Source organism: Chrysochloris asiatica, unplaced genomic scaffold (genome assembly GCF_000296735.1).
Source record: "Chrysochloris asiatica unplaced genomic scaffold, ChrAsi1.0 scaffold00137, whole genome shotgun sequence".
Classification (NCBI taxonomy): Eukaryota; Metazoa; Chordata; class Mammalia; order Afrosoricida; family Chrysochloridae; genus Chrysochloris; species Chrysochloris asiatica.
In genome coordinates this window covers 909,393-920,966 of record NW_006408655.1, presented here as the reverse complement: position 1 = coordinate 920,966, position 11,574 = coordinate 909,393, and the positions used below count along the sequence as shown (strand labels likewise).

Here is an 11,574-nt window from a genome sequence, read left to right as displayed (position 1 = left end):
CATGGCAATGAAATGATAGATGATGGAATAAATGTAAAACTAAAGTTCTCTCATCTAAACATGTAAACTATCATATAATTCACAATAAAATATTAAAAAAAAAAAGGCATTACTTGCCATCCATCCAAGTATATAAAGGCATTGTTAGTTAATCTTTGAAGGCTAAAGAATGGAAATTTTCATTGTTCTGATTATTTAGTAATAAAGAAATTGTACGATGCAAAAAAAAAAAAAAAAAAGAAAAGGACTTTGGGAACCAACTTGAATATAATTCCACTGATTAAAGATGGAACAATCTAAGGATCAGTTTAGAATGATAATAACAATAGTTTGAGATATATATGAAATAATAATGATATTTTAAAAGTTCATTGGTCTCCTTTAAAGGATACAAGGGAACTGATCTGTTTTGTTTTTAAGAATCAAGAATACATCCTCATTATTGATCTTTAAGAAGATCAATAAAATAAAATTGTGATGAGGGAAAAGTCACCATTATAGAATTATTACAAGAATAATAAGAAGAAATAATACAATTAATATATTTAGTTGTTTGATTTTTTGTTTTTGTTTTTTTTACATCAAGGGAATTATTTGTTGCTAAGTGCCATCAAGGAGGGATCCAACTCATAGCGACCCTGTATAGCGTTTCCAAGGAGCAGCTGGTGAGTTAGAACTGCTGGCCTTAATGGCCTAAACCGACATTGCAGTTTACCGCATTAACAAGCAACGCCATACCAGAAGTATAGCTACGGTTAAATAACAAAAAGTGCATAAATTACTGATTGGAAAATTAATTTTCTCTATAAACATTCACCTAAACCATGATTTTTTAAATTGTGATTTTTGTCAGCCTTAAATATTCGGAGTCCTTGTGTGGCACTATTACATAAGCACTGAACTGCTAAGTAGTACAAGGTTGGTGGTTCAAATGACCTAGCTACTCATTGGAAACCCTGTAAAGGGTGGATATGAGTCGGAACTGATTTGAAGGCACTTAACAACAATAACAAATAATCAATCTAGGCAATGATCCTCAATAGCTTATAACATCTTTAAAAAAGAGAAACAATCAGATATTTTTTGCCTTCTGATGGAAGGTACTAACTAAACAACAAATTGAAAAGCAAACAGACCTAAAAGTTTAACAGTCAAGATACATGATAAACAGCATAGAAAAACAGATTAAATGACTAGCAATGCAATCAGCAGAATCAAGACAGAACAAGCAACTGCCCTTTTTATTTCTGACATAAATATGCAAGAAAAGAGAGAAAGGGGTCGGGACACCTATAGAGAAATTTAAGAGACTAATTGTGGCATTGCAAGATAAATACTAGACTTCAAAATTGGTTTGGACATTAAGATTGGCAGTTCAAACCCTCCAGCTGCTTCTTGGAAACAAACCCTAGACAGGGTCACTATGAGTCAGAATTGACTCCACAGCTCTTAACAACAATTATTTCATAGACTTTATTTAGATCATGATTCAGTAAAAAATGAAAACAGTTTTGTTTCTTTTTTCAAATCAGAAAAATGTGAACATTGAATTTTTGATGATCATACGGGAAGATTTTTTTAAAAAAATTTAATTGTGGTAAAAACTACTCACCACAAGGTTCAAATCCACCAGTTACTCTCAGAAAACTCATACAGTGTTGCTGTGGGTTAGAAGTTAGAGTTGGTACCGACATGATGGCACCTAACAACAACAACAACATGCGCCATGGAGTTGGTTCTGACTCATAGCAACCCTGTGCAGGGTTTCTGAGGCTGTAAATCTTTACTTAAGAATAAAAATATTAATGGGGGCTTCAGTTCTTTGTTTCTACCCTCTTTTAGAGATCCATGAAGAAATGTTTACAAATTGATATTTTTCTTTAAAATAATTAAGTAATGTAAGAGGGTGGAAATAATTATGAAACAATATTATCTAATCACTAGTAATTATTTAAACTAGTTAAATGTGTACTTTTACATAGAGGCTATCCTCTTATTTGATTTTCAAGAAGTTCCATAGCAAAAAAGTTTTTATAAAAGAAAGCCCTTAAAATCAGCATTCTTTTTTCCCTTCCATCGGAGTCCTGGTGTGGTGCTGTGGGTTAATGCGCCAGATAGAAAAGCCGTCTGAACTGCAAGATTGTTAGTTCAAGCTTACCAGCTGCTCCTCAGAAACCCTATACAGGATCAATATGGGTCGAGACCCACTCGACGGTCTTAGCAACAACAACCAAAAATACAATCCGTAACAGTACAGTTCTACCTCAGAAGCAATCATGAGAGATGGTGTGTGATGACCTCTGGAATAAGCCTCTAATTGCAAGGAGCTGGAGTTCTGACTTATCAAGTGCTAATGTGGCTGATCAGTGCTTCAATAATGAACATCTCCAACGAGTGATTATTTGGGTTTGTAACCCAGGGTCCATGGTATACAAATCCATATAAAGAACACTTGCTTCTACACCCTCTGCATGTTGTTGTTATGTGCCATGGAGCGACCCTGTACAGAGTTTCTGAGGCTGTAAATCTTTACAGGAGCAGAAAGCCTCATCTTTCTCACATGGAACAACTGGTAGTTTCAAACTGCTGACCTTGCAGTTCGCAGCCTGATTCGTAACCACTATGCTATACCCTCTTCCTATTTCTTAGTAATCAAATTTTCAGGTGGCAAACATGTTTGCATGATTTAAAAAGTGAAATCATTTGAATACTTTCAGTTGAAATGAAAGCTGTACTGCTAATGCTTAATCACTTCTGGCTCCTACATCACTATGAGTTTTAATTTAACATGGCTTTCCCTTGCTTATTTTCTAGTTATGACAGCTAGATGACATGACACGGTTGCACTTCAAGTTTCATTTTTAACAGAAAAACATAAGTGAATTGTAGTGAAACACATCTATCATTTGAAGTGTTGTACAAACAAGTTCAGAGAAGGTTCAGCCCAGATGGTACGATTCTGAGCATCACATCTTATTTTTGCAGAGTTGAGAGATGTATGCAGATTCGTAAGGACTTAGATCTTGTCACTGTTGGTATGAAGTGCTGTCGTGTCAGTTCCAACATGCAATGACCCTTAATAGATTCCCAAGGAGTGGTTGGTGGGATTGAACCATGGACCTTTGCAGTTAGCAGTCCAGTGCTTATCCTACAGCACCACACCAGGACTCCTTGTCCTTTTATCTCACTTTATGTATAAACTTCTCATGAGGATGTGTTGTCAGCAGCAGCTATTACGTGCACTAGGATTCCATGGAGTACAAAACATGACATTTTAATGTAGATTTTCAGTGGTCTTGTAAAGTACAAAGAAAAGTGCAAATGCAAATGAAGTCCTGATTTTACTGCTGACATTCATTTTATCTTGGAGCCCCAAAGGCTGGCAGTGGTCAGGAATATGGCACCAAAACCCTTTGCCATCAAATCAATTCCAACTCATAATGACCTTATATAGGACAAGATAGAACTACCCTCTAGATTTTCAAGTACTGGAAGGAGATACGGTGGTGATTAGAGGAAGACTACCAATGAGATGGACTGACCAAGTAGCAGCATCGATGTACTCAAGCATGGCAAGTGTTGAGAGGTTGGCCCAGGATCAGGCAGTGTTTCGTTCTGCTGTGCATAAGGTTACTATTGAGTTGGTACCGACATGATGGCACCTAACGACAACAACAACATGCGCCATGGAGTTGGTTCTGACTCATAGCAACCCTGTGCAGGGTTTCTGAGGCTGTAAATCTTTACGGGAGCAGAAAGCCTCATCTTTCTCCTGCAGAACAGCTGGTAGTTTCAGGTGGACTTTACTGCCATATTTTTCTCCTGTGATGGGTACTGGTGGATTTGAAACAACAAACATTCTGTTATTAGTCAAATGTTCGAATCACTACATGACCAGGGCTCCTTGGAATATGGCAAAGGTGGATATTTTCAGATTATTTTTATTTCACAGTAACTGACTTGCTTTTATGGTTACAAGCAAGCTGTACTGTTTGGAATACCATTTCACCTTGCTACACATACATTGCCCCCTGGCCCTGCAGTATATTGTTTAGTCAGAACTCATGGCAGATCATGAAAATCACGCCACTCGGCTTGCCATTCACCATGTCACAATCATTGTCAAACAGGCAGCATCCATAATTTTGTCTCATCACCACATAAATGTCATGGCATGCTTTCCTGGAAAAAGCCAACCTAGCTTTCTCACTGTTGTTGTTAGTGATCATGGAGTTGGCCCTTAACTCATGACAGCCCCTTGCACAATGGAACAAAATGCTGCCTCATTCTGTACCATCCCCATGGTTGAATGTGGATTGGACTATTATGACCCATAGAATTTTCGTTGGCTGATTTTCAGAAGTAGATCACCAGACCTCTCTTTCTAGTCCATCTTAGTCTACAAGCACCATTGAAACCTATTTACCACCATAGCAATGCAAAAGACTTCAGTGGCAGATAGACGGTGCGTGAGGTACATTGATTGGCCTCTCATGACAAAGATGAAGAGCTGGACAAAGGCAGTGGTTGGAGCAGATACAATAAGCAGAAGGATAGTACCAAGATGAAGGTCTATTGACAACATAAAGAAGTTCCACCTTTATCCTAAAACCAAACCCATGTCTCCTGCATGGAAATTGAGAGTTCTATCACTGAGTCACCAATGCCTCTACTTTCTCACTACATGTCAAGATTAAACAGTATGTAAGACATATCTGAGCATACCTGATATATATCAACTTTCACATTTGGCACAGTTTACATACTAGGCATGATATGGGAAAAACATTCATTAAAAATACCCTTACCTGATAAGTGGAGAGTACTTGTCCTATTCAAGGAACTGAAAATATATTCTGTAAAATAGTCTGAGGAAGGCAAGTTTATTTGTCCCAGACAAACATTTTGGAGGGACAAAGCAATGATTGTTGCAGCCAACTGAGGGAGTGTGTTTTCATCAGCACCGTCACTGTTTAGTATTCCAGATATCTCCTGCAGCATTTTGGTTTGCATGCACTGAAATCCAGATACAAAGTGGGAAAAAGTTAGTCTCTCAATTCATTTTGACTTGAAACATCTATAGGACGTCCCCAGAAGATGAAGAGTTTTTCATCTAAAAGAGGATAGAACTGTTTTCAGTGATATTGTTAACAGAATTCTATAATCTCAGGTGTAAATGTATTGAGAAGATAATGATTTTTTTTTTTTTAATCTGCCATGTACTGAACTTTCTAACCCCCACTCCACTGGTCCATATTCATCCAGGTTTTCTCATTAGTCTCTTAAGATGTTTTCTCTAAAAGGTAGTCCTGCTCTTACTACTGACATTGTTTCACTTGGTGATTTATTTCTCTCTAGCTTCAAGTACAGCCAGCTTTGACTTTATATTGGGGCTCTGCTCCCTTCTATCATCACAGACAACCTCCACTTTAAGGGCTGCCTTCAGTTTCAAGTTCAATGTATGCTGATTGCAAGCCAAAGCCAGCATGCACTAGTATCTGTGTTCTTTAAATTCCTATCTTTTTTATATATGTATGTTAAATATAAGCCTCTCCTAAACATGAACACTCAAAACACAACTACTCTTTCATTAGTATTCCCATTCAATAAAAAAAAAAAAAATTATGTTGATTGCCAGGCATGATGCAAAGTTGATTTTATGTATATATGTTCATGTAATCTCTCAAAACTTAGTGAGGTTTATCTTTTCATTCCCATTTTATAGATCACCTGGTCAGGAAAGGGCAGAGTTCAGATTTATACTCAAATCTGATGCCACTGTTGTTGCTGCTATTAAGTACCATTGAGTCAGTTCCAATCCATACCAACCCTGTAGAGGGTTTCCAAGGAGCAGCTGGTGAGCTTGAACTGCTGACCTTACAGGTCAAACTGACTTTGCAGTCCAGCGCATTAACCCACAGTGCCACACCAGGACTCCAATAGCCTAGCTCTTAAATGATCTTCCTCTTAGGCATGGAAGTAAACTGAAATATAGGATGGTGTAGGATCCTGTATCATCAAAGTGAGTTCTGCAGCATAGTGCTTGGAATGGGCAGACAAGGTCTTAAAATGATACCTACCATCCACTAGCTGAGTGACCATGGATAAAATGTTTAATCTTTATAGTCATCATCTGTAAAAGGACGCAATACATGCACTACCCACCTCAGAGTCTATTTAGAGATAATATGTGTAAAACACTTTCTAGAATTTCTGGCACATAAGACACAGTCAACCTTAGCTACTATCATTATTGTTCCCAGTGTCTAGTTGTATGCTTGATAGGTAGTAATCTGGAGGAGGCAAGATCCAGATTAAGGAGAGTCATATATTTCATACTATGAAAAACTTCCCCAGAAGGATTTGTATAAACCACTGAAAACTATAGACAAGGAAATACTAAGGTACGTTATAAAAACATTGCTCTTGTGGCAACGTAAATGGATTGGCAGGGATCAAATTTAAGGTCAAGAAGTCTGGTTAAGAAATTATTACGTCAGGCAGTTAAGATGATGGACAAGGTAGAAAGGCTGTATAAACCCACTACAAAAAGACATAAGGAATAACCAAATAAAACTGATGTCGATGATAGTCCTGGAACTCTGAGCTTAAGATAAAGGGATGGAGAAGTGAACTGAATGTTTAATATGAGAGAAAGCTGAGCAGACACAGCAAAACAAAGAGAAACTGCTGATAGGAGCTGGTGACCAGAAAGACAAAATCATCTTGAGCTTTTATGAGTGGTGTCAGAGACAAGAAATCTTATTGGTATTGCAGAAACATACCTATGGTTCACAGAGAAAGGGTGTGAGTTTTTTCTTGTTTTCCACACTTCCCTGGTGACCAGAGCAAGGTCACCCCCCCCATCAGCACACACTCCTAGGTTAAGCTTTCAGAGATGCACAGAGATGAGCACCATGGTTGTGGTCCCATTAAAGCAAGGGAGGGCTTTCCACATTGACCGCATTTGGGTGGGCCCTGCTCCAGTTCTGCAGAGTTAGCCTTGGCTAGTCCTGGGCTAGCCCTCATTAAGAGAAACCACTGATCAGATGTATGCAGGAGGGTAAAAAACAAAAAACAGACAAGAAACTGCTGATTGATTTTTGCCAGAGGCCAGGCTAGCTATAATGTAGTCATCTTGAACTTTTACAGACAAAAGGGCAGTAGGTGGAAGCACAAGGGTGAAATTTTTCTTTATTCTTCTTGTACCTCATATTACTTTGGTGTCTAGAGATGTGGTCAGTACCAATTCATGTACACTGCCAGGGAAGCTACTGCTCTCTGGGCAGTCAAAATTGCATCAACATGTGTGGGGAGTTAGCAGCATCAACCACAGCACCTGGAATCTGGTGTGGTCTATTCCACATCCACAGAGCAGGTTCTGGTCAAACCTGGGCCAGATGGACTTCTCACCCTTGGCTCGCCTCTGAGATGGAAATACCCAGATATCCCAGATGCTTTAGGGCTTGCATGAACTGCCTCTGATTGGGCACTCAGAAATCAATACACAGCCCTCCAGGAACTTCATCATCTAGGGATGAGTGTTACCATTACATCCCTTACCCATCTATGACAGGAGGTCTCTGGCTGGCAGGAGACCCCAGATCTCTACTCTCTAGGACTGGTGGCTGCTCTGTTCTATTGTTTTTTCATTCATTATTTTTGTTCTTTTTTCTTTTCCCCTTGCTTTTCATTCTCTTTTTTCTTTCTATTACCCCTTTCATTTTGCTTCCTTTTTCCCCCCCTGCTTCTCTTTCCCAACTGCTCCTGTGTCTTTCTTCTTCTTTCTCTCACTCTCTCTCGTTTTTTTTTTTTGTTGTTGTTGTTGTTGTTTTTGGTCCCTCTTTATTCTATTTATCATTCATTTGACTACTCTCTGTTTTTGTTCTCTTTTACTCATTCCTCTCCCTAATTATTTTTAGGACCTTCTCTACCTTTTTATTTTCTCTGCTTTATTTTTCTTTTATTATATTATTTTCCTCTACCTCTTTTCTTTGTTTGGTTTTATATTCTTTTTCTAGCTTTTGCCTGTTGTTTTCTTTACTGTTTTCTTTATGTGTGTGTGTGGTTGTCTCTGGTTTGTGTTTTTTTTCCTTCTCTCTTGTGTGCGTGTTTTCTCTTCTTGCCTCACCTCACAGGAGATAGCAACTGCAGTCATTCAGCAAAGCCACAACTGTCTCCTCTACAGCCCCACCCATTGAGCAAGATCCAACACCAGATACTCTGGATCAACAGTAATTACCAATACCAGTCAAATCCATCCTAAACTGAACTGCATGAACTGCATGAACTGCATGAGCTGCATGAGTGGCGAAAATAGGACGGTGCACAAGCTGATCTCCTGATCCCACCCATTAGGAGACAGGTGAATGCCTAAGAATGCACCAACATGCACTCATCAACTTAATACAAACACAACACCACAATGTCTCAAAAGCAGCAGACAATTTTGTACTCACAAAAAAACAAAGACAGACTGACTTAAACAAATGACCAAAAGGCAGAGCTATAAAATATTTTTCCAGAAAACAAAAGCATTAAAATTTCCTGGAGAAAAATTCAACAGAGTGATGTTTAGGTATATCCAAAGGACTGATAGAAAGGTAGAGGAGAACAAGCCATCCTGGCTTTCAAGGAGCACTCTTAACTGTACTTCATTCAACACAGACCTAGTTGTTCTTTTGCAAATCCATGGTACTTTCAATATTCTCCTCCAACACCATAACTCAAATGCATCAATTCTTCTACAGTCTTTCTCATTCACTGTCTAACTTTCATATGCATATGAGGTTATTGAAAATACCATGGCTTGAGTCAGGAGCACCTTATTCCTCAAACTGACATCTTTGCTATTTAACACTTTAAAAAAGTCTTGTGCAGCAGATTTACCTAATGCTATACATAGTTTGATTTCCTGACTGCTGCTTCCATGAGTGTTGATGGTTGATCCGAGCAAAATCAAGTCTTTGATCATTTCAATCTTTTCTCCATTGATATGAATGCTTTTTATTGGCTCAGTAGTAGTGAGGATTTTTATTTCCTTTACATTGAGATGCAATCCATACCAAAGGCTGTGCTCTTTGATCTTCATCAGTAAGTATTTTAAGTCCTCTTTACTTTCAGCAAGCAAAGTTGTATTATCTGCATATCACAAGTTGTTAATTAGTCTTTCTCCAATCCTGATGCCACGTTTTTCTTCATATAAGCCAGCTTCTCAGATTATTTGCTCAGCATACAGGTTGAATACATATGGTGAAAGAATACAACCATGTTGCACACCTTTCCTAATTTTAAACCATTTGGTGTTCCCTTGTCCTGTTCTAACAACTGCCTCTTGGTCTATGTACAGATTCCTCATGAGCACAATTAAGTGTTCTGGAATACTCATACTTCGCAATGTTGTCCATAGTTTGTCATGATCCATACAATTGAAAGGCAATGCATAGTCAATAAAGCACAGGTAAACGTCTTTCTGGTGTTCTCTGCTTTCAGCCAAGATCCATCTGACATCAGCAATGATATCCCCACATACTCTTCTGAATCCAGCTTGAACCTCTGGAAGTTCTCTGTCAATGTATGTTTGTAGACATTTCTATATTACCTTTAGTAAAACTTTATTCATATGGGAATCAATGAAAACCAGAAAATTAATGCTAAGAATTTCAGAAACTAACAATACATTAAACGAGAATAGGACTAGACTTGACATAATGGAAGCCCAAATTAGTGAACTTGAAGATAAATTTCTCAATACTAGCAAGATAGAAGAATAATCAGAAAAAAAGAATGAAAAAATGTCTGAAGAAAGCATAAGGGATAACATGAAGAGGGGGATTTGAATTTCAGATAAGGATGAGGCAAAGAAAAGCACAGAAAGCATAGTCAAAGAGCTGATGAAAGAAAATTTCCCTAACATCATGAAAAATGAGAAATAAGAAATTGAATGAACCCCAAAGAGGTTGACCCCAAAAGAAAAGCATCAAGATATATCATAATCAGAAGCTCCAAAATCAAAAGCAAGGAAAGAATACTGAAGGCAGCACAGGAAAAACAAAATTTACCTACAAAGGAAAACCAGTAAGATTAAGCTCTGGTTTCTCAGCAGAAATCATACAAGCAAGAAGGAAGGCAATAGGGAAATATACACAAAACTGTGAAAGAAAAATAAATAAACTGTCAACCATGAATCATACATCCTGCAATACTGTCCCTCAAATGTGATGGCAAAATTAGAATATCTCCAGATAAACAGAAATTAGATTAATTCATCAAAACCAGACCAACTTTACAAAAAAAAAACTAAAAGGAGTCCAGTGACTAAGAAACAACAACAGCAGACAACAACTGTATATTGACATACATGGCAATACCATTCAGAATTCAATTCAGATATAAAAGTATCCAAAGGAAAAAGAAAAAGAAAAAAAGACTGAAAAATAAGGAATCAGAAATATCAATTTATAATGCAGACAACAACAAAGCAAAATAGGGAAAAGAACACACAGAGAACTCCCAAATGGCAAGGAGTTCAAGTAGATGTCGTGATAAAACAGACTGCTTTAAATTGGGGAAGAAATTAATAAATTCCAGAGTAACCCCAAAGAAAATTAATACACCTTCACTTCAAATAAGAAAAGGGAAAACCATGAAGATTTTGTAGACAGCAGTGAAGAAACTGACAAGAAAATGCACAAATAAAATGCATTTAGCAAAGAAAAATAAGTGGAACAAAGAAAGCAGCAGAACTACCCAAAAGAAAACATAGAAAAATGACTACAGTCAATTTATACCTTTTGATAATTACACTGAATACCAATGGACTAAATACACCAGTCAAGAGACAGAGAGTAGCAGAACAGATTAAAAAAAAAAAGAGAATTCTTCACCTAAATACATTTTCAATATACTGTATATAAGAGATACACCTTACACAAAAAGACAAAAATAGGTTAAATATCAAAGGATAGAAAAAAATATATCAAGTTAGTGGCAATAAAAAATCAACAGTAGTGGCAATTTTATTTTCTGATAAAATAGACATTAAGGCAAAAATCAGCATAAGTGACAAAGGATATTATCTCATGATTAATGGGTCACTTGAACAAGAGAACATAATCATAAGAAATAAATATGCTCCCAATGAAAGAGACTCAAAATACATAAACTCTAATAGAACTAAAGAAAGAAATAGACAATTCTACAATAATGGTGGTGGTGGTGTGCTGTGGAGTCGGTTCCAATTCATAGCGACCCAGCTTTGTGGGAGCAGAAAGCCTCATCCTTCTTCTATGGAATGTCTGGTAGTTTGAAATATTCACCTTGAAGTTAGCAACCTGACTTGTAACCGCTGCACTACCAGAGTTCCTTATGGCATTTAATATAAAGGGAGATAGTTGTTAGTGCCAGAGTTGGTTCCAACTCATAACAACCCTGTATAGGGTTTCCAAGGAGCAGCTGTTGGGTTTGAACTAACAACCTTGTGATTTGCAGTCCAGTGCTGATCCTAAGGTGTTGCCTCAGAAGTCTACAATAATAGGAGATTTTAATACACCACTGTTGAAAAAGGACAGAAAA

At 37.5% G+C, this 11,574-nt stretch overlaps 1 protein-coding gene across 1 annotated transcript in view; it reads right to left on the bottom strand.

Moving 5' to 3' along the window:
- Positions 1-11,574, bottom strand: part of SLC39A12 (solute carrier family 39 (zinc transporter), member 12) — a 123,557-nt gene that overhangs the window by 66,958 nt on the left and 45,025 nt on the right. Inside the window, exon 3 of the mRNA XM_006869906.1 lies at positions 4,809-5,016. Within this exon, the coding sequence (XP_006869968.1) occupies positions 4,809-5,016 (208 nt within the window). The remainder of the gene's footprint in view (positions 1-4,808; positions 5,017-11,574) is intronic.